We start from the raw sequence: 27,226 nt of genomic DNA on the forward strand, positions 1-27,226 counted from the left end.
ATACAATATGTTACAACTGAAAAAAAAAAAAACAAAAAAAAAACAATAGTGGCCATAAACACGATAAAGGACAAAGATCGTGCACTGACATTAGAGGGACAGAAAATACTAGCATTAATAAAGACGAAAGTGGTCAGCAGCAATGGGTTACAAAATGACCTTAGCGCTACGTAAGCGTGAATCCGGCGTGAAACATGAAAGAATCCGGCGGGAGGGAGTTGAATACACAGAAAATGTAATATTCACGATGTCCCTTTCTATAATTCGCGAAAATACGGGGCAAAGCATAGAGTTCAGGGCGCCTTGAATGCCGTGGGCGTACACGTGACTTACAAATAATAATAATAATAACAATGACGACGACGACGATGATGATGATGATGATGATTATGTTTTGTTTTGCGTCCAAGGACTGCCACAAAGGCCTTTGTGTTGGTGCACACATTTACAGAGAGACAGTAACACCGTCGACAACAAGAAGCAACAGGAACATTGACGAGTGACAGCGAAGCCCTAAAAAACTTGCAACAAAAACAACGTACTAGTGATCGCACAAGAAACATTATACATGGTTCCCACTGGTCCTTGAAACCCTTGAACACCCTGGAATTTGGAAATGCCATTTTCAAGGTCCGGAAATTTTCCCACAGTCTGGAAAACCCTTGATTTTGCATCTTTTTCTTATTCTCGTGGAGCTGCGAGTGCAAATTCCGCTTTCCAGAGTCAGAACTATAGCTTCAAAACCACAGGTGTTAGCACTCATTGCAATAGGAATCAGCAGCAGAAACCAGAAGTGCATGAAATGAACGGGGCACGGGGAAGGTGGGGCAAGATGAGGCATACATTTGCAGTTAAATATAAAATTTTTATTTTTCGTGTTTTTCAAGAAAACGAGCCATAGTCACATGCTCAGGGCTCTAGAGCTTCTGACCTGTAAGTGCAAAACGGACGAAGCCGGTCTAGAATAAACACAGAACAAGAAATTCAAAAACGCAGATTGTCTCATCTTGCCCCAACCCTCCGGGCAAGACGAAACACGCCGTGGTAATGACCTATACAAATTAGTTTTTGCAATCCAAGCAGACAAAGTAAAGCCCTTGCGCTCCCACACGACCCCCTTGAGCCCACCGCCCACATGATGTGCAATAAGACCACACAGAACCCGGTGCTATTTTGCTCTCCACCGTCCTTCGTAAACAAGGCTCCGCCAGTCTGGTGTGTCGCTTGGTTGCGCGCTTTTGCGTGCGCTTCTGCTTTGCTGGAAATATCCTACGAAACAGGAAAATCTGCTGGAAAATCCTAGGTAATACGCAAAAAACAAATCTCTGAGGAACAAGCATACACCGACCTAATAGTTGACTTGTCAGTCTCTAAATTACATTAAATTGTCGCGTCTTGCCCCGTGCATATCATCGGATGCATTAGTTTTCCTGTTCAACACCGGACAAATCAAGAGTGCCCATATTTTGCGTATATCTAGATGAATGAATAAAGAAATAGGATGTGGAATTACATTGACAGAATAAGCCTGCGAAACGCTGCTGCACAGATGACAAGAAAAAGGACTACAGAAAATCGCGCCTTTTTTTACGCGCGGTCTTTACTTTCCAGGCAGAAGTAACCGATTTTTTTTTCTCTTCAACACATGCACCAATCCGGACAATTCTCACGTGCCATAAAGCGGACATGCAGAGCCACCTATGTGTAAAGTTTCAAGCACACTGAGCAACGCGTCTCAGAGACAGGCAGTGCCGAGCAAAAAAATGTCGCGTCTTGCCCCCTGTCTCATCTTGCCCCACCTTACCCTACATAATAGTAATCCACAGTAAGCGATAATAGCAACTATAACAGCAGTGTATAGTAGTAATATTGTTAACACTACTTTATTTACATATAAGAATACATCAGAAATGTCTGGATGCCGTACGGTGTTTCCATCTCGGTATCAAATGTCATCGTCATCTGTGGAGTGCACGTGGTAAGAGGATTCAATTCACTTAATACGCGCCAAATACGGCTGTATAACCCCGTATATTGGTCGGTAAAATGTGCGTGACTGAAAATGGAGGTTATATCCTACTCTGATTGCACCTGTACACGACGCATTTGGGAGGCTAAACCGAGAAAAGGTCATCATGGCTTACGGGCTGGGTGGAGCGCCTGGTTGGACGAAGAAACCGATTATAATAACGGTCGGTAAACGCGATTAACGGCTAGACGAGGAAGCCCCTTCAGATCCTCGGGGCTTTGGCTGGATTTTCGTAGGTCACCGACCCCTCATCTCCACGCAGGTCGCTCGTCTTTCCTGTCTCTGTGATGGCACGACTCTCAACCAAACGGGATTTTTAGTTGCGACGCTGATACGCGCTGTCGTACATCGGCAGACGGGAGAATTCGGCTGCCCTTTTCGTGCCGGTGGCTGTGAAACCTTTAAACGATGATTTTTTGATTCTTTGATTTGTTCTTTATTCTTCAGCTTTAGTGAACGGTATCGTTTGGCTACTTTTCGCGAGGTACACGATCAGGCGAAAAGAAGGGTCTAGACTCGGGAGTAATTCCGGCTTTTAGTCCCCCTAGATTGCCTCTGGTTGCCTGTATAATAGCCTAGCGCATTGTGGCTACCTGTATTCTCTATTGATTCTTATTCGCTATCTATTCTTTATTGATTCTCTATTCTGTCCTCTTTTACTTACTGATTGCTACCTGTACTGTCACGATTTCATTAAATTTCATTAATTCACTCAACGTTTATTTGCGAATACTCACTGTGTTGTATTGTATTGTGGTGTACGATGTAACGGTATTGTGTTGTGTTGTTGTACGTTGCGCGTTTTGGATGTATTTGCGGTGTTTGCACTATGTGGTAATTGCTATTTCTCTGCCTCTCTGTATGTGCACCAACACCAAGGTCCTTCTGGCTGTTCTTGGGCACGAATGAATCAATAAGTCAACAAATTAAATTACACTCCATTTTAGTCCCCTGGCCCAGAAATTTACTTCCCAGCACTGCAAATAGTTCCTGAACTTCACAAATTGCGTCGTGAACGCGACAGTATGCGTAAATATGTGTTCTCCGATAATTTGACGGAACATTGCAGTGTGATTAAGCACAACAACAACTTTATTTTGGCTTTGGAGAGTGGGGAGGTTCATCGCCACAGGCGATACTCTACCCCATTGCTGGTGGGAATGTGAGGAATAAAATAACGAGCCCCTTCACAATAATGATGGAAGTCCGATGGTGTGCAGAAATGTCAGAAGAGCTTTGAGCGCAGAGCGTTGCTGGGCTGGATTAGGCCAGGGACCAAGCAATTTCGATAGGGAGAAGGGGCGAGAGTCCAGCTGACGAAGAGACTCGGAGAGCGTGGTTCGGGAAGGTTGGTAGTGGGAGCAATGAAGAAAAATATGCTCCGGATCCTCAAGAACACCACAGTAGCAGCAGGTGGGAGAGTCAACTTGTCTCAAGCGGTAACGCCACTGAGCTGTAAAGGCCACATCGAGGCGCATTCGGTGGATTAATGCAGCATCTTGACGAGAGGTGTTTCGTGGCATGCGGAAAGCGAGCGTTGGATCAACTCTGCTCAACATAGAGGAGGGAAGAATGTCGGTTGTCCATTGGCGGGAAGCCAGGGGTGTCACTAGGCGTCGGAGAATTGAACGGCGGTCTCCTCTCAGCAGAACAATACTGGTCCGTTTCCGATACGAGAGTGCTGCTTCTGCGGCGCTGTCGGCCTGCTCGTTCCCCAATAATTAAGCAATTTTCTGCCAGCAGAGTAAGAAATAGTTTGTGGTCCTGTCTTGCACAAATTGTGCCCTTTGGCATGTCATAATATTTTATAACTTGAAGTATGTCTAACTTGAAGGCAAAGTATTTACGTGTATACACTTATGATGACGTACATAACACTCGGGACGAAGCTTGAAATAGACTTTAGACTTTAGACTATAGAAATAGACTAGAAGCTTTCTGTCACTCATTTAGTAGTATGCATTTCGTCCTGAAAGGGACTAAACTCACTCCCTTATTTTTTAGCATGTTCACCTGGAGAGCCAAATTAACCTTCCGCTTCGTTTACCAATAAGGCGGCGTACTTTCTCGTTCGTAACACAAAAAGGGCGTGGAGCGTGGGATCTCGCACCTGCGCGCACATTCGGGGGGTTCTTCTTCCATCGTCGTCGCAGCAACCGGCCCCGTTTTTCTTCCTTTCTTTGCGCTCGCGTCATCTTTTGCTTCCTATTTGGGTGATGTGTAACATAGAGCGTGTATCGGCGACCCACACACGAGAGGGATCATTTAGATCGTTGAACCTAAGCTTTACTTCTTCTTCTGACCACTGTCTTTCTGAAGTTGACGCGCGTCGGCTCGTTTCAGGAGTTGAATGATGTGGGGCTTGGTTGATGTATGGTTCAGAAGAATAGTCCGCGTTGTTGAAATTAATGTAAGCGTCACGTTGCCTTGTGTGATGTAGTATAATGGTGTATTCACACGATCTACATCCGCACCGAATGTTCTAGTGAAACAAAAAGCAAAAACCTGTTGACGGGATAGAAATTCGGCCTCTTGTTATGTTGACCATTCGCACGGTACTGTAATATCGGGAGTGGCGTACTACGCACTTTGCGGACGACACCGGCTTTTTCTGTCGTCTGCTACGGAATATCTCGTTGCCTGCGCAGCAGGATATTCCCGGATATTCCCCACAGTTAGTAGTGCACAAAAAGGCATGACGTTGAGCGCTCGCAGTTAGGTAGCAGTATAAAGCTATGGCGTTTCTCGCAGCGTTGTTGGCAGCGTAGTTTAGGAGATCAAAAAGGGAAATGAGCCGAGGCGAGCTCCATCTAGGAACAAACACAACACATAGCAGTTTGTTGCTTGGAAACCCAGCGCAGCAAGCTTCCGTGTGACAGAGCACTCTTAATAATTTTCATTTTCTTGCAAAATTGCGATAAAAGGGTTCGGAGCGACGTCTGCTGGGAAATTCCAATTCGTCAAGCAGTGATCGATGCCCGTCCCACGACCCACTAGGTTATAACGACCATGTCATGGGCACCCCTCCTCAGCGCCGCATTTGGAAGCAAGCGGTGGCGCTACTCATCGCCCCGGTTATTGCTTCCTCAACTTCTACAATACTTTGTACTTCAGCGTACCTTAGTATTTCTGTAAAAGCGGTGGATATCCCACGGAAGATGGTTCATTCTAAAGCTGATTATCATCATCATTCTACGCGTTTTCATAGGAGCAGTTGCTGTCGTCTGCTAACGGCAGTCGTACGCCCGCTTCTGCGCGTTCAAAATTAAAATTAATTTCCATTGTGCGAATCATGATGTAGGTCTCGCGGGCCGATGAGTAGCGCCCCTAGCGGATCGTGCGGATGGGGCTTCTGATAGGGGTTGCCAATTATGACATGCTCGTTATAATCCAGTAGGTCGTTACCCGTCCCGGCGCTCAAAAATGGTTTGCTGCTTCTGATGGCTACATAGGGGACTTTTTCCATCTTTGACCCAGTGTTATGTGCATGTAATGTAATTTTGCCGCCGCACTTGACGAAGCTATGAGTGCAACTGGGACGAAAATCGTACTTTACAGGGACGTATGCGTACTGAGAGCTTAAACTACCGAGATAATTTTCTAAGATAGCACGTCTATAAACTTGCAGTACTTTTAACAATATCTTTGTGCACAAGCGTTTTGAAATGGGACGTGGGGATTGTTAACCGGTATGCAAATTATCTGGTAAGAACCGTAAATCCGTGGAATACGTCGCATACATACGAAGCGCACATTCACCTGTGGAAAATGCTGCGTCGTGGAACCAAAAGCTCAGTTTCCTCTAGGTTTCCAGATTGGTCTTCAGAGCTAGAGCTTGAGCGAGCTTTCAAGATCGAGCGAAGACTTCTTTAGGAGCGATGTCTTCCGACATTTTCTTCGCTCGCCTATCTTTCGCTCGTTCGGCGCTTTCTTTCCAATTGTGAATGTCAGCTGGTGTCACTTCGAATTTGCTGAATGGGGTTGCAGATGTCGTCGCTTCGTCCCCTCAAGGCTGTTCCTTCTCTGCGTGGCTTCCGGCTTCTTCAGCCACTCCACGACTGAACCCCCCGCCCCAACACACAATAGCCCAGACTTCCTGTTTTGTTCGGGATTGGCCGTGTTTCCTGTAGTAGATCCACTGGTGTCGCTGGAATCATGGTACAGTGAACTTTGGTTTCCTGCGGCTAATCGAAATCGGATCTTTGTTGTGGTTCACTAGAAAAGTCACTGTTTTTAGGTTGAGCTCGATCTTCGCTTTGAAGAAAAATAGCTGTGACTTTATTCTAGGTATGACGCCATTTGATTGTGTAAGATGTGGCGAACGAAATTGTCGCCCCCCCCCCCCCCCTCCTCAGGCGCGGCTGTTCGCTGTGGGAAGGAGTTATTTCAAATTCCGCCGCATAGAGCGCTACCTCCTAATTTTTGTACCTGTCGTCTGCTTCGGTAAACTACTTGAACAGCGGACCAGCACGTTGCGGCAAGCAAGCAAGCAAATGTCGACGGTGGGACAGTCAGAAATTTGCGATGCCTTTTCCCCTATCTTTCCCTCTAGCCCACGCGCCTTGTGCAGTCACGTGGTTCTTCGGACACACCGTGACGTCCGCCATATCGACGTTTTCACCGAACTGCGCGCCTGCGATCGTGCTTCCTGTCGTTATTCTGAACCAAAGGGACGGCTGTAAAGTCCACTAACCATCCGGCTACATATAGCAGTCCTAGGATGACTGCTGGGCACGCAAACGAACATCAGTGTCTGTGCACAGCGATGCTTTGGATAGCGAGGACAATTGACACGCAAGGATAGCACTTCAGATCGAACTCTCAATTCTTTCGCCAAGGGGGGAGGGCGGCAGAGGGTTAGTGAGCGCCCTGGGGTGACTTCAGGGGGAACTGTGCCAACACTCTTCTGGAAAGTCTACCGAAAAACCTCAGACAGCACAGCCGGTGGTTGGATTTGAACCCACCTCATCCCAGTCTTCAGCACGACCTTGGCTACCACCAACGAACGGACCGCTGATTTTGATGTCATGGCAGCGAAAATTTTCGAAATATCGAAATTTATTCAAAAAATATTCGAAATATCGAATTTTCGAAATATATAAACTTGTGAATATCGAATTGTGAATGTGAATTGCGCCATATCGAACTTGTGAAGAGTGAACTTGCGAGCAGAGAACTGAGAAGTAAAGTAGTGGTTTCTTTCTTCCGTTTCTTTTTCTTTTTTTCCTTGGAGGGGAGGGGGGGTATGTTGGGAGTAGCAGAACACGTGAGGAGACGAGTTGAATTTCTCCTTGTTTTTACAAGCAAACAAACAAACCTTTCGAAAAAAAATGTCATTTTTTACCTGCAAATTTATACTTAAACTTATTTTGCATTGTCAGTCCGAGCTTTGGGAAGAAAGTACACGCCGCAGCGTTTTCTTCTCATTGATCGAAGGAAGGGCAAGAGTGTCACTGCTTTCCTCGCAACTTACCCAGTCATAAAGACCGAATCGTTTTAAAACGTATACAGTAATTGCCAGTGCTGACGTTCGACCTTGTGTCCCTTTGTTGCGCTGTCCCGAATAATGACACGCGTCCGCGGCAGTATAACAGCGCATTGTTATGCATTCGAAATCAACTGTTTGTCCTGCAGCTGTTCATGTTGCATCGAAGTTGTCGAATGTGTGTTTGGCAATGTCGGATTGCCCGGGTAATGACTCCTCATATAACAATGGACCGGGATTGGCCCAGCTGTACTTTCTCTTAGGTGGCCCCTCCTATGTGCTTGTTTCCAACGGGCTCTGTAGAGAGGTTGTGCGCTTGTGCGGGGTTGCGCTAAATCGACTGGGCAATCATGGCTGCCTCGTCTGGCGTCTCCCTGCATCATTTTTCTTGCTTCTGCTCTGGGTTAACTGTCCTCTGGGTAAACGTTTCGATTTCTCAGTTTGCGAAATGTAGATCGATACACGTGTGAGCATTGTGTAACGATAACGAAAGAGGTTTGAGATTTCCCGTAAAAGATGTATTGTTGTCAGGTGCTGGGAATCAGTTGTAGTTTGTCCAACGAAAGTAGTGGGAAAGGAGTGATGGAGAGAGGAAACTTCTCATTGCCTTCGTACGGTTGGTACTGTTGAGAAAAAGTAATTTTACATTCGACATTGCCTTCAAGACAGCGTGCAGTTTTTGTGTTCACTTGCTTGCAGTGTGATTGTAAAAGGTATGGCAAATGTTGCGTCATGTCAACAATAATTCTGAAAAAAAAAAAAATAATAATGTCAGTTTGTGCTCGGAAGTCGCAGTAAAAACACATGCGACCCGGTCATGTTGGTTGATTGCCTCCGAAACCATCCATGCTCCTAAACGATTATATGTAGCTGCGAAACAGTAAGTCTGATGGCTCGTTTTTAAATCATGCTTCTGGGTGTCGTCTGTTTTCTAGTGTGTACTCGTCGTTAACTGAGTATCGCGTGCACTCCTCGTAGCTCCCGTGGTAATGGCGAAAATTGCCGCGCGAGGAAAAAAATCGAATGTGAGCACCCGCGACACACGATCTGCACTCACACTCAGTCTACAGTTCATCCGATCCTTTCTGCACCCACAACGAGGTCGAACATATGATAGCATGCATCCCCGACCGGTGTATACCCAGAGGACGGTACCGCGTGTTCCCGCGACAAGCGATTCCCAGGTTCACTGCATGGTTGCGCTCCAGTTTGATGTAGCGTACCCTGGAGATGTTCGATAGCGGTCACGTTTCACAAAAAAAGGGCACGAGGTGTCGGAGAAAAAGCTGGCAGACAGCCGGTCGCCTGGGCAGGGCGTGGTCGCTCGCGTGTGCTTTCCGAGAGAAAGAAGAACGTCGTTGTTGGACAGGGGTCGTTGTCTGACGCTGTCAGCTTTGCGAACGACCTCCACCCACCCTGTGTTTGTTACTTCGCCGGTGCCAGGCAATAGCGCGTTATTTTTGTCTCGCCGCTGTCGACAACGCGAGTATACGGCTGACGCTTCGGGGGGTACCTCCTGTGTGGCGTTTTCAGCCTGGTTCAAGTTCGCGGGAGGCTGGGGTAAATCAGCGGGGGAATTAAGGGGGAGGGAAGGGGATTTGATATCCGGAAAGGTGGTTTGCGGGGAACTATATAAAAAATGGAGGGTCATCAATACCTGAACGCGCGAAGGTGGGGGAATAGAGATAAATAGGTAAGTAGGTATACGGAGCAATAAATAGGTAGGTAGTTAGGAGTCGCGCAGGGAACCGAAGACACCAACCAGTTTTAACGCTGTTTCGGAACTTCTTTCCTAGTTTAGTTATGTCGAAGACGGATAAAAAAAGGGACATTGCAAAAAAGAAAATGAAAACACGAGTAGGCATTCTGATATTAGGAAGCTTTTGTAGACCGGACATACACTGCGAAAACGAAAGGAAAAATAAATAAATAAAGCCTCAGGAATATGACGTCAGCCAGCTGAAAGAAACTGCGCAATAGACGACTTTACATGTAACAGCGCCGCGAGTGGCCGGGGCAAGGTATTGTGGGAAATATTGGAGGGAGAGAGCTATCTTTCCTTTCTCTCTCTTTTTAATAAACTTATCCCCCCCTCCCCGGCTCATTCGCTTAGCCGATAGTCGCAGTGGCTGACGCTTGTGGCCACGTGAGCGTGGCCAAATACGGCAAGCAGACGACGCTCTTCGCCCCCTCAAGATTCCCACAGTGCCTTGCGCGGCTCACTTGAGGGCGCGCGCAACTTCGTGTAATCGTCAATTGGCTTATCTTTGAAATGTGCCAGTAAAAGCCACACTGCGACAGGAATCGAACCATCACGCACTTTTTGATTGCCATTCAAGTGCACTGCTCATTACGCTACGCTGGTACGGCCTAGCGATGGCGTGCAAAGGCCTCACTCACTGTCTCCACATTCTCTCAGTGAGTGCGTGTTCCGTTCGTTCTTTTTGTCATGGAATGAGCAACCTCGTGTGTAGTGGTTAGCGCACGTGACCGGCAATGAAGAGGTGCGTGGCTTGGTTCTCCCCTCTGCCTGGCTTTTTCAATCTCCCGTGTTCTGAGGCACTTCTCGACTTGTGTTGTGTTCATTCATTTGTGTGTTCCAGCCTCGGAACAGTTTCTATCATGGCTTATCGTTTTTGATAGGAAAAGCGATCGTAAGCTCCTTCTGATCTACGAAATCTCCGTATTCGTATCTGTAGAGTCTTCTTGTTTGCTGTTGTTACAACATAATTCACACACCCACCGCATAAGAAAAAAAAAAGAAAAAGAGAAAAAAACGAAGAAACACTTGATGCTTGTGGTTTGGTGTTAGGAAAAGTAATATGGCGCTCGATGCGCATTTGCTTCATCGTATTATGGAAACCAGGAAATGCGTACATGCATGTATACATATATGTACATACATGTGTATGCATCATGCATACACAGGAAACCAACCGTATACCAGTGCCCGCATTCCATGCACACATTCTGTCCTCAATTTTACGGCTTAACCCCGCAGAGAACAATAAGCACGCATAAACATTCACGCATTAATTCTATACAGCCCATTCTCACCGCGCGTGCATGTTTTTGAGCACGCGTTTGCTCGCTTTAAGCGTTCGTCTCGGCGCTCTTCCTTGGGAGTGGCGAGCAACTCTTCTAACTTGCTCGACGCCCAACGTTAAGAAAGAGCTACGACAGTGCGGGAACGTAAGCTTCCGGGCCACGTTCTAATTGTTCCTTCTTGCCGCGGCACGGCTGGCAGTCTCGGAAAACCGGACGCTAAAAGCTCACACACGCGTGAGCCTCTGCTTAATTGTCTTAAATGGGGGAAGCAGCAATCGCTGGATCGGGGGGATATGGCACACTCTTGCTTTCCGTTTGGAAGTGAAGGAAAGCAAGGAAGCTATTTCCCTACCTTGGTCTGCGGTTGCAGGTACGAGATAAGAAACGAGAAAGTGAGAGGCGTACTGCGGCCCTGAGTTTTCGTGAATCGAGCATTGGCGCGCGACCACTAAAAATTGCGAGTTCTGGATAGAAAAAAAAAAAAAAAAGGAAATAAAAAATTGTGGCTCGATTGGCTGACTTCGTGAGAAGCCCGATTTGTCGCGCGTTGCATTTTATAAAACATCCATTGCACACAGCTGTGCTGCGAATCGGTTCAAATGCTTACTAATGAGTGGTAACCTGTACAATTAATCGTGAAGAAAGAGTTTGCAATTCCAGCATCGTTTTCGGAGTGGGAATGGTTGCTAAATGTTCGCATGAACTCGCGAAATTTTCAGCTCGGGAAATGCGAAAAAGTTAGGGGCTCGCGAACCTTAAGAGTTTTGCAGTATTCAGCTATACATTCAACATTTGACAACGTGGAAGTTAGCTATAGAGCACAGTATCCGTGTGTTGCAGCGGAACGGATGTAACATGACAGGGATTGCTTCTTCGTGTTCTTCAGTGATGATATTTAGGGGCATAACTTCTACATGGTGATTCGAGGTAACGAATATAGCATTACGTCATACGCTGGGACACCACCTTTGGGATCACAGAACGCAGACTTCCCTCGCGCTTCAACATGCACGCTACGACAGTATACGTCTCTGCGCACGAGAGAAAGAAAAGGTTGGTGGCTCGCCGGTTGTCGGCCGCACAGAGGTGGGCAACGTCGCGGCTAAGGGAATTGGTGCCGACATGTGCCGGACAGCGTCCGAGGAAAACCCAGGAAGAACCCCAGACAGCACAACCGGCCCCGGGATTCGAACCCGGGTATCTCCCAGTCTCGACGTGACATGGCTAGCACGCTGAAAAGGTTGGTGGTGGTGCTCCTGAAAGAGCTCGCCGTCGTCGGCCTCACAGAGGTGGGCAACGTCACGACTAACGCTCTGGGAGAATGTGCGTCCTGGGCCGACTTCTAAGGGAACTGTGCCAACATATGTCTGAAAGCGTTTGAGGAAAAAGAAAAGAAGGAAGGAAGGAAAAGAAGAAGAGGAAAATCATATTAACGAGTCCCCTTTAAAATCGCCCGCTTTCCCCCTATCTCAGATAGCAACGACATCAAGACGAGTTGAGCATGATTGAGATGCCAGAACACGATTATTTTTCTTCGCGAACTTTCTCCCAATTTCTCGAGGACTGGCAGTGAAAACAGGCTGCGAGATAGGAAAGTAAAATAGAAATAAAAATTCTATCTGGAGGCTTGTCGGGTGTCCTTACATAAATAAATAACCGGCGCTTTGGTTTCGAACGGTCCTCCCCTTCCCCTTCCGAAAAAATACGTGCGCTCGGGACGAGAAAGCAGCTTATGTATGCCCCGTTGTTAAGACTTGCAGGCATTGATCGTGTCTGCGGGGATGGAGGCTGGCTGGCAGCATGCAAGACTATGGGGATAGACTCTTGTCAGATGCATACGATGCCCTCTTTTCCCCCGACGAGTTTTGGCGGTGAAATGTGCACCAATCGATCTGTTTGTTTTGGCTGTCCTCTCCGATGCCAAGAATACCGACGGAGCACAGGAGATGGCGGAAGACAAGGGGGAGATACGTGTGGTACTACACGGACTAAGACGTTACGTCGTTGAGATTGCCAAATTGCTCGTCTTCTGCGTGTGGGGGCACATTCAGTGCGTGGAGGGTGATCGGGCGTGCGGTATATAATATCCCAGATACGTTGATATGTCAGGGATGGTTGCACTGAAGAATTGAAGGCAGTCTTTCGAACTGATAGGTTTGTTTATTTACCGACACGTCAAAGGCTCCTACAGGGATATTACGTGACAGAGGGGTTTGGTTAACGACGAAGATGTGTACAGGTCAAAACACTCGACACTAAGCAAGAGGTAATAATACTAAAATGCAGACGAGTTCAATTTCTCCTTTTTTTCCCCTTACAAACAAACAAACACAATACTAAAATGCACAATCGACTCCTGAACTAGTAAAGTGAGCTGCAAGGGATCACAACACTGCATATCAAGCAAGAACGTGTAAAAATAATGGTAATATAACATGCAAAACACAATCAACATCTTAATACAACATCAAAACAGTATGTTGCGTGACGATGCGTTGTACAAACCTACAGCATGCCAATTTCCTTTTTTTTGTGGAGGAAAAAAAAGGGCGGGCAGACTCTGCAGACTGTTCAGTGTGTGCGACAGTGGAGGACACTGAGCACATTCTCCTGCATTGTACAAAGTATGCTCCACAAAGGGCTAGGTTGATGTATACCCTCGACCGCCTGGACAACAGGCGTTTCGACGTGGTGAAAGTGCTCGGACTGTGGGACCCAAGAAAGCGAGACACTGCCTTTGCGGCACTTGAGAACTTCCTTGTGAGCTGCGGCATGGAACTCATATTTTAGGATTTTGTGCGAGTGCCTCGTATCAGTGTATATCTTTGTAGTGTGTATTTGTAGTGTGTATCTTTGCATTAGTGTGTATCTGTTTCTCTGCATGTTCTAGTGATATTTATTCACTTGCACCTAGTGTACTAACACACTAATTGTTGGGGATGGGGAATGTACTTTGTTTGTTTTTGGTTGTTTGTAGGTTGTTGTTTTGTTTTGGGAGTAGCAGAACTAGTCAGGAGACAAGTTCAATTTCTCCCTGGTTTTCTTTTAAATAATCAATCAATCATCATCCTTTTTTTTTCTCACCTCCTCTTTCTCCTTTAATAACAACATGCGATCCAAAACGGTTCATGAAAACAAACGCTGACCACGAGCACCATGTTATAAACTACTACTACCCAAGGTGTGGATTGCGCAGTCGGTTGTATACTTTTCCGCAGGTGCTGGACATCACAAGTTGCAACAACCCACTGTCAGGCGGGAGTTCGTATATAATTCCATTGACGTGTATACGTAAACTTGATGGCTGCCAGGTTCCCACCATAACCAGATGACGTCAACCGGTGACGTCACCCAGTCTGGCGCGCAGAGTGTCTCTCGACTTTTCAAGATACCCCTGAATCACAAGGGCGGCTCAAGGCCTTCGCTATTTGACAATCATGCTTTCCAAGACACCTCTTCTGCCTTCTCCCCTCTGTCTTGCTCCCTCATATGATGAACACTATATACGAAATCGCGAGCTATATACTAGTCCCCGATTAACAGTAACGTTATTTGCGCGACACGTAATCTCCCTACTACCTCGTATTGCCGTTTATTGAGGTGCCTACTGCCTACGTTGTTCTTTCTGTCACATGCCAGGCCGTGTATTGAAACAGGACTGGATTGAATTATAATATAAAAATAGGGAGAGATTGAAACTGCTTTTTGTGCATGTACCGTGCGTGAGCCGTAACGATACCCATGGGGGCGTTGGCATCCACGGAGAAGACGAGGTTGACGTAAACTCGAAAGACATGCTGCGAACGGTGCTACTTTTAGGTCCCGAGGTTGAACGAATACGGTTCTTCCGTGGAAAGATTTAGCGGGTCTGGGCCTCTTCGCGTATCAGCCGACGTCGTGTTTAGGACTAGGCATCTCCAAGGGGTTCTTCTAGCACCGTCCTGTTGGTCCTTGTTTGGGCAATGATGACTGATAGGAATGCACGACACGTGCTTCGAGGTAAACAAGACAACCGTGATTGTGCTGATATTGCTCGGGGATTAGTCACCTAGTTTGTGTTGTCTTTTCAGTTGATGGAATCTCGCTTGCGTGATGCATTGTACAGTTGTGGTATTGTTCGGTGTTTTCGCCCTTCAAGGTTGTGAGACGGATCACTTCGTGGCGTACGATATGACCAGACGCCGACCGGCAGGGGTGTTCCGTCAAAGTTAGTAGTGAGTTTTAGTACATCGTACGCTATCACCTTTGCGTACGTAATGGATAGCGTTGATGGTTCTGCGCATGCCCATAAGAGAAAGAGAGCTTCGCGCAGTGCGCAGAACCACCAACGCTATCTGTTACGTACGCTATCGCCTTTGCGTACGATGTACTAAAACTCTCCAGTGTATTCGACTTTTCAGCGTCTTATGTCTCGTGCACCTACGTTTTTTCTAGCTTATTGTAGGTTGGGTTGGGTTAGCTTAGGTTCTCAGGTTTTGTTGGGATTTCAGTTTGCGCTATGACTGTGCGTTGTCGCTTGTATAGCAAAAAAAAGTTTTCCGCACGAGCTCTCGCGAGTCTCCGCGCCACAATTGGCCATAGTTGTCGATGCGCAAAAAAAAAAAAAAAAAAAAAAAAAAAAAAAAAAAAAGACAAAAAAAAACTAATCATCATCATCATCATCATTATCGCACTACAATTTCCACAGTCTCCTTACATGACTATCACGGTCCTTCACGCAGAAACGTATACGTATAATAGATGCACCCGACCCATACGGGGCAAAATCTCTCCCCACTCATTTACACTGCATCACTCACAGGGGGGTGAGGGTGGGTGGGGGGGACCTTTTGTCCTATTCTCCCGAAGCTTCCGCGAAACTTTTCTGCCGTACTTCCTGTAATTTTTGCCTCACCGGAAGCATAGCCTTGCCTATAACGATCTTCAAGCGCGCTTCGTTACCGGACCACCGTTCGTTAGGGACAGTCGTTATAGCCTTGCCCCTCTCTTGGCTTCGGGAAGGGTGGTGCTGGATACTTGTCCCCGCACGGCTTGTTACCCTTCCTTCGTTAGTGGGACCGATTTCAGCACGGAATGAGGACGGTGGGATGTCTGGGATGTGCGGGAGGAACGGGGTGATTATTTCGGTGCAGCTCTTGGTTGCTTCTTTTTGTCTATATGTGCGTATCTTTGGTACTTCCGCCGTTGGCGCATTAGGAAACGCAGAGAAAATACAGGGGCGTCTTCTCGCTCGTCTCGTGTACATTTTCTCAGTGGTCGTCTGTTCTTAGCGCTATCCCAACTAGCCCAACAACCTATATAGCTCAGCGTCTTCCCGTTTGTGCTGCCTCCGAGGTCATGCTAAAGAATGAGAGTTCGAACGTTTCGAATCCTGCCACTGGGCGTTTGCTTTCTGAAGTTTGCCCCGAGGTTTTCGCTAGATTGTCTAGCAGGATGTCGGCGCTGCGTGCCCCCGAAGTCAGCTCAGGACATACGCCCATGTCTCTCATTCTTTCCCGGCCGTCCTCTCCCTATCTCTCCATGTCTGAATATCCGCTCACAGACACAGTTGCTTCGCGGCGCTAACACGAGAGAGAGAGAGAGAGAGAACGGCAGAATAACGTATATAGTGGGGTTCTTGTGCTGCACAATGCGCAATTTTATTCGAAAAAGAAGTTAGTACCGAACAACTTTAAATGTACTTGAAGGCCCTCTGGCTGCTGCTTTAAATATCTATATATGTATCTATATATACAGGGTGTCCCAGCTAAATGCGAACATATTTAAAAGATGCATATATATATATCACTTTTTCTGCGATGAAGTCAATTGCATTATAGCATACGCTGAAGGGCTCTCCTTAGGAGGGCATTAGCGAACTCCCAAGGCAATGTCTTAATTAACTTTCAATAATTAACTTTTTAATTATAAAAGCTACGAAGTTGTCCCAATGAGAACATCTGGTCCCTTCGGTCACGTGATACCAGAGCCGTTTTCAGAACAAAAATCCGTTCCATAGATCGTTCGCAAAAAAATCGTGAAGGAACACAATTTTTTTCTTTATTTTGTTCGTTGCTCATCTTCGGAGGCGCGTCTTTCCTTCACCCCCAAGACATTGCCTTGGGAGTTTGCTAATGCCCTCCTAAGGAGATGTGTGATGTGATGTGAATAAAGAAAAAAATGGGGATGTAAGTTTCGACGAAGTCAAACTGGCTACCCCAGTACACTTAATACAGAAAGTTCAATCTGATGATGAGATGATGAAAACGCAAAAGGATGATGTCCAGAGACGAACAGAGATGATAATTGAGTTCAACATGTAGGTCAAAAGTTCAAGAGCTGCGCCCAAGTTAGAGTAAAGTGGCGGAATCACCGGGGGCACACACAGGACACATCACACATTCACCGTGTCATAGGATGTCCATAAGCCCGGTTGCATGCAAAAAGCCCTTCAGCATATGCTATATTGCAATTGATTTCGTCTCGCAAAAAGGATATATATGTTTTAAAAAATATTTTCGCATTTAGCTACGACGCCCTGTATATATATATATAGAAACTCTTGTAGAACAAGCAGTGGAACTGTTCGCATGGCACTAATAAATGAACCGGCTTCTGCTTTTAGTCACTGCACGGTGCAAAGTTGATGAACGGAACATGATGGGGAAGGTGGGGAATATAGGCCACCTGCGCGTCTCGTTACAGAACAAGAGGTTTCCCTTCAATCCGGAGCAGCAGCTTGGAAGTTCCATCTACGTGTCTCATGGCTTCGCAGGACAGGTGTTGCGCGACACGACGCCACGCTGCACTGCACTTCATGCGCAGCGTTTAAGCGGGGGATCTCCGAGCGATACACACATAAAACGAAACGAAGGAAGGGAAGCTTCACGGCAGTAATCCGTATGGGGGCCAGCAGTAGCAGACGACAACAGCTGCACGCGCGCGATCGGCTGGCCCTTTTCATTACCTCCCCCGTTTCCCCTCTCTTCCTCCGTCGTCATGAGTACTACATGGAACCGAGTCGTCTTCAGCCCCACGTCTCGGAGTTGTGGGGAAGTGCGCCCAAGAGTGTAGGGCAGAGCGTGAACGCACTACCATATGTCATCCGAAATGGGGGGAGGGGCGGGAGAACTCTGCTTCCCCGTCGTTGCTCTCGGCTCCAGGTGGGGCTGTGTCTCGTGCCAGACATGTGCGACACCGCCCCGAAGACTGTGGACGGGAGAAAAAAAAGAAATGACAAGGGAAACGTCTGGGGAGCTAAGATGGAAGTAGCAACCACAAGGGCGTATATCCGTTTCTGCTACAGCAGCCCGTACAGGCGTCTCATGTTTGTCATATCTTTGGAGTTTTTTTAAGAGGTGGTGTCTCTTTCTCTCTACACTGCCTTATCTGCTTCATGAGGAGGTAGACATGAAATATGTATACAGAGACCAAAGGAACGAAAACAATAAGAAAACAAGTCTACTGCTTCGCAGTTCTTCTTCCTTTCTGTCTTTTGATGGAATAGTTTTATCTGCGGAAGCGTGATATCTGTATTACGAACCTGCTCTGCTCATCTAGCAGTCAACTATCGTTACAAAACATTAGTTTCCTGGGTTCATTTTTTAAATTAAAGCAGCGATTAAAGCAGAGTTGCATCCCCGACTCTCATCTGTTTCCATGGCGTCGTTAGAAGCAAACCCGCAGCTCCAGGTGAAACAGAGACTACAAAACTGCGCAGCAGCAGCAGCACAAAAAAAGGAGCACCTCCTTATGAACATCCTCATGGGCACGTGAGGCAAGAAATAGAAGAAAACGAATTAAATGGGGCAGCTGGGGCAGGCGGGGAGACCTTTAAACCCGCCATGGAGGCGAGAAAAAGAAAAAGGAAAGAGAAATAGATGTGAAGGGCAGGTTGAAGCGGCAGCAGCCGGGAAAACACCTGGCCTGTGCGGACGGGTCGCCATGCTCATGCTTTTTGAGGCGCATGCGTCCCATGTGGGCATCTGTTTGTGTGCTCACCTTGCACGAGCGTTCCCGTTTTAGGTTGAACTTTGTTATTGTTGAAAGACCGGAAGTTCCTCTCTCATTGTGCTCGAACAGACAATGTTGGCTCATATCAGTAAGGTGCAGTTAAACTTACTGCAAGGGACGGTTGGATAAAATTGTGTGTGTGTGTGTGCGGTTTGCTGCGTGGTTCTACTAACTCTGTATTCGCATGAGCGACATCCTCACAGAAGATTCTAGTGGAAGAAAAAGAGAAAACACTGCTCACAGAGACGAAGTTCCGTCCCGTGTAATGTTGAGCATTCACACGGTGCGGAACATCGGGAGTGGCTTAGCAGACGATCGACAATTGGCAGACGACACCGTCAGCGTCTGTCCTGTCGTCTGCTACAGAATATCTAGACGTTGAGCGCTCGCGCTCAGAAAGCTATGACGTTTTTCGCTTCTTCCGCTTCTGCGGGTAATGTCGCTCGTGTGAATACACGGTAAGTGATGAGCAAACCGGTGAGCACACAGACCTGCGCCTGCGCTTTACAGTCGGTGCTTTCACTAGTTAGGTATCTTTCAAGGAAAATTAGCCAAGCTCAATTGGGACGTGCCGTATTCCTTGTAGTTTAGTGACTTCTTCGAGAAGATCGAGCTTCGGTAGCTCTATAGTGCTGGAGAAACGGAGAATGCTGGTGGGGCACGACCGAATGGTTTCTTCCCGAACCATCCAGTGGGGGACAGCGTTCTTCATAGCCATCAGGGTTGAAACTGGGAATGCGTCTGTTTGACACGGATGAATTGGAAACATTCGAGGCAGAAACGGTCAGCTGCTGTCCTTTCTTGACAGGTCGAAAGTCTGTCCACCAAACACAGAAGGAGCAACGATACCAGTCACACGTGCAGCCTGCACCTACCTGTCTCAAGTCTCTGCATAAAGAACAGTTCTCTGCATCTCACGTGGTCACTTTTTTTTAACGACGCTGCTACATTTCTTTCCGCAAGCATCGTGACCGTAATGCACGACAACTGTCATTTTCTCGTTTAGTTGCTTCCAATTTCTCTCTTCTTTTGGCCGATTATGTGTATTCCGGGATGGCGACGTTGGCCTGGTTTCGCAGCCTATCATTTTCCGTCTGGCGGTGCGCACGACTGACGCAGCAGTGGCGCATCGAGACGACAGGGGACTTCTTTTATGTTTCCCATCGTGTGTAACAGCGAGAGCTGTGTCTTCTGTTTTCTCCCCGAGTGGGCTGCTCCAGTAGCAAGTGCGCGTTGCACGGTGGCATCTTAGAGCACTGGGCCGTAGCCGAAACGCATGCACGACCCGGTGATTGCTGTAGGCGAGTGTGCGATTAAATTTCCGCACTCTTTCTTCTTTCACTCGTGCCGTGTGCGGTCACGTTTAGCCGTGACGCGGTTTGTTGATTAACAACGCAACGCAGAACGTTGTTTTCCCGCTCTTTTGTTTCCATTGCTTTCCACGTCGTTTGATGTTCCCCTTTAGCCTTTTTCCTCATTAAGTTGTAGGGCTAAGCTCCTCCTGTATTGGAAAAATTTACCGGAATGATCTGTGACTTAGAACGCTAACAGCCGTCTTGTTTTTTTGTCCCCTCGTTTTTGTGGAGGCGGAAATAAAAACGGAATATAAATAAAAAAACGCTTCTGCGCGGTTCGTATCCTCCTCTCGAACTTCTGTTTGCTATCCGCTGTTCTTCAGAGAAAATCCTACAAAGTACTCTCGTCTCGTGTGGTGCCCCCCCCCCCCCCCCCCAAGACGTATTTCATCCCAGTAGTTCGGACACGCGGAACATATGATGAAACATGATCACACGTTCGCCCCGTGCTCATAGCACAGCCGTCGTGCACCTCCATAAGAGGATGCCCCTGGAAACAGCTCCCTGGTGAAAACCGTCCCCCCTGCCATCGTATAAAGGAAATGATTTCTCCGTCACGGCTGTGTTTCCCGTTTGGTCTGCAGAAAACGAATGTAAACAAAGCTGGGATACCCGACAGGAAATCGGACTGGAGCAGAAGCGGGGCGACAGCTTGCAGGCGGCCCCCAGCGACGGAAACTGCGCTCCCCCTGGCGTCATCTCTTGCAGAAATAGCAGAAAGGATGCATAAAATGGACCATCTACGCGGGCCTTGTCTGGTGATTGACTCGAGCGAGGGGGTGTCACTATATGTGCTGTTCTTTCCTTCCTTTATGGGTTGCCAGACCACCGTGCTCGTGTTGATGTCTGATGCCTGGCGTTTTATATCTGCGCGAATTATATCAGCGTGAGTCCAGCAAGGGAGGGTATCATTTTCACGTCCTGCGAGTGTAACACTCACAGGAGCGTTTTTGCGTTGTGTCGTCGTCTTGCACTAACCTTCCTTTAACTACAGTAATGTATGAACTAGCCCAACAGAGCGTTGTTAAGCGCAACAGTTTTTGCATAATGTGATTGGTGGTTTGTTCTGTGATTGCCAAGGGTAAGAAGGCGCCTATTAAGGTGCTGTAGTGAAGCCCAAAAGAAAGCATAGGTTGTCCTTTTTTTTATGTTATCGATATCGATTTTCTGTATTGATATCCCTGTACGCGTAAATAAAATCTGATAATGCGACATGAGTACCCAGTGAGGTACTGTCGACAGCACCGCTCGGAGTGTGTGCAGGGCAGGCACATCGACAAGCCATTTGCTGTCGCAAGTACGAGGAGTGGTGGAATGACGGAGGACGATAAAGGGTTCCCGTGTAAACCTTCCAGATCCTCAGTCCTTGATTAATAAGCGTGAACGGACTTGCATAGACGTAATGTTTTGCTTTACTATTAGACTGACGGTGCAGGAAGATGAATATTTGAGAGGAGCAATTTTCTGTGGCTCATACTGCCCTCCTCCGTTCGCCCTGATAGCAGTAATAGGCTGCAGAATTTACCGAATGCAGCCGGCGAACGAACCTTTTCATTTATGAACAGGGTGCCCGTATCAGGTATTTATATCTACCTTACTATCTATAGTAGGTACAAGATAGCGCACGTATAGCAATCGGCGACCCGTTCCCCTTGAGTTCATTGCCAGCAGGACCGGAGCTGCCCTGCACAGGCGACGTTGTCCCGACAGCCGTTGCTCATACTGCTGCCCCCCCCCCCTCTTCCCACCTTCATGGTGTGTGTGTGTGTGTTCCGGCGCGTATTGGTTGATGGCGTGCGCCCCATCGATTGTGCCCGTCCGTCGCCATTTGCTAGCCCGCTTTGTTGGCAACGCTGGCCGCGCTGATCAATTTAGCGATAATGATTGGACCAGATCGATCACGTGCAGCTCAGTTGAAGGGAGTGCGTGTACAGGAAATGTTCAGAATTGTTCGCGGTAGGCTTTTGTTACTCTATGGGCGCATAAATTCACAGGCGGCGAAAGACTGCAATCCATTGGTTTGACTGCTAGTCACATGGTCTCTCCTAGGACGCCATTGGCATTGTTCACCCATTCTTATGTGGCTTTCTATCGGGAAATGTGTTCTGACGGTCGTACATGCTTCCAGTCACCGGATACCTACACTAACTCAATGTATGGGTAATGATACCCAGTTAGTAGGAGAGCGGGTAAATGTGACAAAATGTGTACAAATGTGTAAAAAATGTTCTATTCCGTATACAACTGTACAAGGTACAACTTTAAATCTATCGCCGAAGCAATGTTGGATGTTCAAGTATTATAAATTAACATAACGAAGGAGCTGCCGGATAGGGATTGATGGCATTTGTAGGGTTACTTTGTACAATGATACTTCGCAGTATAGTGCTGTGCGAGTAGTAATATTATAAAAGAATCGAATAGCCACATACCCGAAGCCAAAATGAAAGGAATAGTTATGTGATAGAAATAGATACAAAGCGAATAGCTGTGGACTTATGGTATAGCCGAACCGAACACATGAACCGTGACATATCCATGTGCTCACTTAGCTCACTGGCTTATTTGATGCTGCAGTCGACATTCGTATGTTGTCACTTCACTCGACAATGGACATAATTCCCATGTGTACCTCTCACGCGATGACTCGTCGAATGTCATTATAGGGAAAAAAAAAGAACGCAGCGAGCACTGTAGGGCTCCTCGTGATGATGCAATATTATATATATATAAAAAAAATGCGAACGTGTTTACTCTTTATAATGTCGTATTTACGTAGCGTGTGTCTGGAAGTCGTTAGAAGCGAGGGCCCCATTGTCTGGTTCTAATGGAAATAGAATGTCTGTGCAGTGGCCATTCTTCTAGGGACGCTACAGGTGGTGTCATGCGAGTCCTTCCGTCGTTGCGCGTGTACAATTTTACTTGTCAAGGGGGGAAAGAAAAAAAAGAGGGGGGGAGAGGGAGTCTCTCGCTTTCGCGGAGAAATCACGACGTATGTAGAACACGCTCTTAGGATGCATTCGGAACCTGTTTTAGTGTGATATGATATAATAAATCGTAATGGGGTGGGGGCGGTAGGATTGAGCTACAGTTAGATGATCAGTAGCATCTGTCTATCAGAGGTTCCCAACGAAAATTCTCAGTAAGAATGTTTCTGTTTTGTTTTAATTCTCGCTTAATTGGAATCGTGAAATTGTGTTTGTAATGTGATCATTTGAGTATATATATTCCGTGGTTGTGACTCTTCGGGGTGCCAAAGATTTTGTGGTAGTTAGAGAGATATTCTGCGGATGTGGCGAAGCGTTTATAACCTAACCGAAGGATAGGAACATGGCGAAAGCCTCGGTTATTTCTAACCAGCGTACGAAGTTTCGCGATCCCACGTCGAGCCCCTGGCTAGACGGGGAAGTTTATCACATTTGGAGCTTTTCCGTTGTGTGTCCTGGTGCAAAGGCACAATAAAAAAAAGGAAAGAAAAGAGTCACCAATAAATAAATACCGGCGAACATTACGCACATACCCTGGAACCTTAGTTAAAGCTGTTGTGACGCACTGATCTATGCGGTTGATTACTTCATGCACGTATTGTGCTGCTGGCAAAATTATTGACGAAAAAGTTGGCGAAATTGTTCTTATACATGATGCACGTTGCGAGCTACAGATACAGACCCTTGAACTACGCCCGCGCGTGTCAAGCTCTGACGTCGAAATAGCGAGAGCTACGGCCATTCCCGTTGGCAGTCGCGATCACGTGACGTCTCCCGCTCTGCCTGGCTGGCGGAGACTCCTTCAGTGATGTCGGAGCCGATTTTCTCCGCGTATATTACTCACTTTACGGTGAAACTTAGAATGCAGTTTCACGTCCATGCAAATATGTGTCTTTGACTTTTGTTTGGCATAACTTGAGAGACATAGCTCCTTTAAAGGGACACTGAAGTGCGAAAAAATACTCGCGGAATGAAAGGTGCAGTTACCTTGACAGTAATACATACGGGATTAATCCGTTGCGTCGTTCGTGATGTGACCGAGAAGGGCGACAGTGCGGAACAGCCTGCCATTGGTCTGATGTTCAAACGTTTTGCCCAATCATCGCGGGAGATCGTTTGAGGAGACCAATGAAAGGCCGCCCCGCATTGCTGTGCTTCTTGAGAGAGGGAGAGGGAAAGTTTAAATTGCGGTTTCGTTCGCGCATGAGTCACGAAGGACACAGCAAAAGAATACCCTTCTTTCATTATTAGTAACAACACCTTTCAATTCCGCGAGGTGAAATTTAATTTTTGCACTTTAGAGCCCCCTTTGAACGTAAAAAAATCTGTCAGATGTTGTGAGACACGCGTCCCCTGATGTTGTTTGTCTGTCTGTCTTGTGTAGGAGCCAAGGTGGCGGAAGATGAGCAGAATAACGAGATGAGGTGGCTCAATTGAGGGAGGCCCTGATGGGCCCCAAAGACAGGAATCCGCGGGGGACCTTCCCCACGGGCTCATGGTTCCTGATCTTCCTTTGCTTGTGCTGGTCGCCCACGACGCTCGGGGCCTGGCAGGACAGGATAGCCGCCAAGCTACGCATCACACAAATACGTGAGTACCTTATAACTAGTTTGTCGTAGTTGATTTCGGTCTGCTGTCTATAGTGTCCCTTCTTTGGAACAATATCGGCATTTGCAACGTAACCGGTATTATCTGTATATTTTCCAATGTACGTTATCGGCGTGTTTCGAAACATCGATAAACAGATATAAAATATGGAGTCGCGGATATTCTTACGTATATATATTAAATATCGATGCCCCTCGCAGATATCGATATAATAAGGTGCAATGTCATTTTCTGCAGTCGTTTTCTTCAATGTTCTAACCTCGGTCCCGTCTCTTGCTGCAGTTCGTCGTTATTTTTAATGGATTCGATATTTGTCAATGTTCTGATCTAGATATCGACGTTTATCGATATTCAGAACTCCGGTGTTTTGCATCCCTAGTCCCTTTGCAACATACGATAACGACATAATAGCAAAATGGATTAGGCGTGAATTCCTTGAACTTTTTTGAGGCACGGAGCTACCACTTTCGCTTTCAACGTAGTTTTGCTTAACGATTATGCCTGCACCATTTAGAATGAGCAAGTTCATTACTGCTGTGCACCCTGTGCCGCTTGGGCGTCGCGTCTTCGCTCGTTGCCCACACACGTGTTGTCGTTTTGACGCCTACGAGCTCGCGAGGCGGGGTTGCAGGGAACGATTTTGTGGCCGGCGTGGGTGTGGGCCGGCAATCATAGCTGAAAGCTGCCGGAAGGTACGTTTGAAATCATTCTCGGGGTGAAGGTACAGCATTCGTTTCCAGCGCGTTGCCATGTACATTCATAGAGCAACAGCTCTTCGCTGTTTTGCAAGCTCTGCAGCATTATCTTCATTTGCGTATTTGGAGGCGTTGCAAAGCGTTGGTCGCTGTGGGTTGCCAACTTTCGTTGCCTCTTGAGCTGCGAAGGGACAAATACACGATAATCCCAGGACCGGTGGATCAGTATGCAACGTGACCGCTCATTTACACGTAGGGTTCGAGCCCGGCGGTGTGTGTGAACTAGCCTACTTATAAGTACTTACGTAGCACGAGTTACTACAAGTAGTACAGGTTAGTACAAGTTACGACGATCGAAGTAGGACGATCAAATCGGGAAATGTATTTATGAAACCGATACCACTATGTTCGGAGCTGGCCGACGATCTACCCGACTAGTTTTTTCGTCCGAAAAGTGCTTATATATTAAATAAACAAATTTTAAAGATCAGCGCTGCTTCCGCGGTCGCAGAAGCACCGCCGGCGTAACGTCACTCCCTGTTCGGAGGAGTGAGAGGGCGGTGCTCAGAGGAAGAAAAGCGCCGTCCAGACGTCCCGTAACTCAATGAACCGTACCAAAGTGCAAAGTTGGGGTAGTTGGTGTGACATTACTAGTTTAGGCTGCCAAGGGGGACGTCGGACAAAGTAGGAGACACGACAACAGAAACCGCGTTATTTGACCGCACGTGCACGCTTGCCAAGCATCCCAATCAGACAGTGAGGGAGATACACGAGGCCTTCAACATTTTTCAGCATGGTCCCGAGTGTGTTAGCTCCCCTTCAATAGCCTTGTCTTCTGCGGAATGTGGTTATCTAACTGACAGTCGCAGAGATCATGATATCGCCGTTTGAGTGTGCTAACCCTGCTGTCATTGCTGTTGACGTCATCATATCTTGTAGTTCTGATGTTTTTGTTCCTTGCATTAAATTTCGTCAGTTGAGAGTAAGCTGTTTCTGTTGTCGTGTCTCCTACTTTGTCCGACGTCCCCCTTGGCAGCATAAAATAGTAATCAATGAACCGCCCGCACGGTTGCGGCATTCCTTTACTCAACGTCGCGCCCCCTCATTGGTTCTTAGGGAGTGACGTTTTCTCGTTTTTCCAGAGAGGGACTTCCAGCATGCTCTGAACATCCGGCGTCTGCTCGTTTCATGTATTCCGTCGAAAAACAGTTAGACTGCGCCACGATTTTGCGCAGGATTTTCGATACCATGGCCAGTAGTCCAAGAGGAAGTTTCGAAATCGACTGGAACGAATGCAGCCGTCCCTCTAAAAGAGTCCTCAGGCAGCGGCGGATTCAGAATTTTTCCGTTGGGGGGAGGGAGGGGTCCTGTCTTTCTTTCTTTCTTCCATTATGGGAGATTTTAGGAGAGGTCAGCAGAAGACATTCCATGTTTGTAAACAGATGACGTCATAGTGTTCGACAGCGCCACCAATTTGGTACAGTTTAACTACGCTCAAAGCTAGGAGTGAACAAGGTCACACCCGAAAGCCACAGTCTTGAGGGGATTACCAACCATGGTCTCTAAAAGGAACGCGACCTTCGATCCTACTTTTCTGTCAATAGGAGGCAGCGAACAAGTGCCCATTCGGGGAACCCAGCCCTCCCCTTCCGATTTATTTCGGTTTCAGTCTGTCTACCGACCTCATGATGACGTTTCTCGGGTAGAGATCTATTGAAGCACACGGATACGGATACGGCAGAAATTAAGAGGGGTCAGGGCCCCAACACCGCCACGTCCTAGATCCTTTCCTGCTCTCAGGTGGGCAAAATTAATCCACGGACAGAGAACACCGTGGCGTCCGGTTCATAATCATAGTTGTCTCGCGACGTAAGGCCACGGGTTATCAGAATGAATAAGGACGAGTTCCGTTGTTCAGGATGATTCGCAGTCGGATTCCGCGGAAGGGTTTTTGCTGATGCCGTTAAGATTTTTCGACGTGGTGTCCTTCCGAAACTCAATCTGTCGTCTCAGAAACGGCTCGGATC

At 47.2% G+C, this 27,226-nt stretch overlaps 1 protein-coding gene across 5 annotated transcripts in view; it reads left to right on the top strand.

Moving 5' to 3' along the window:
• LOC135388681 (semaphorin-1A-like) overlaps positions 1–27,226 on the top strand; it is a 130,380-nt gene that overhangs the window by 23,369 nt on the left and 79,785 nt on the right. For all 5 annotated transcript variants that reach the window (XM_064618386.1, XM_064618389.1, XM_064618390.1 and 2 more), the window contains exon 2: positions 24,281–24,486. In XM_064618386.1, the coding sequence (XP_064474456.1) occupies positions 24,345–24,486 (142 nt within the window). In that variant the 5' untranslated portion in view covers positions 24,281–24,344. The remainder of the gene's footprint in view (positions 1–24,280; positions 24,487–27,226) is intronic.

Source organism: Ornithodoros turicata, chromosome 3 (genome assembly GCF_037126465.1).
Source record: "Ornithodoros turicata isolate Travis chromosome 3, ASM3712646v1, whole genome shotgun sequence".
NCBI lineage: Eukaryota > Metazoa > Arthropoda > Arachnida > Ixodida > Argasidae > Ornithodoros > Ornithodoros turicata.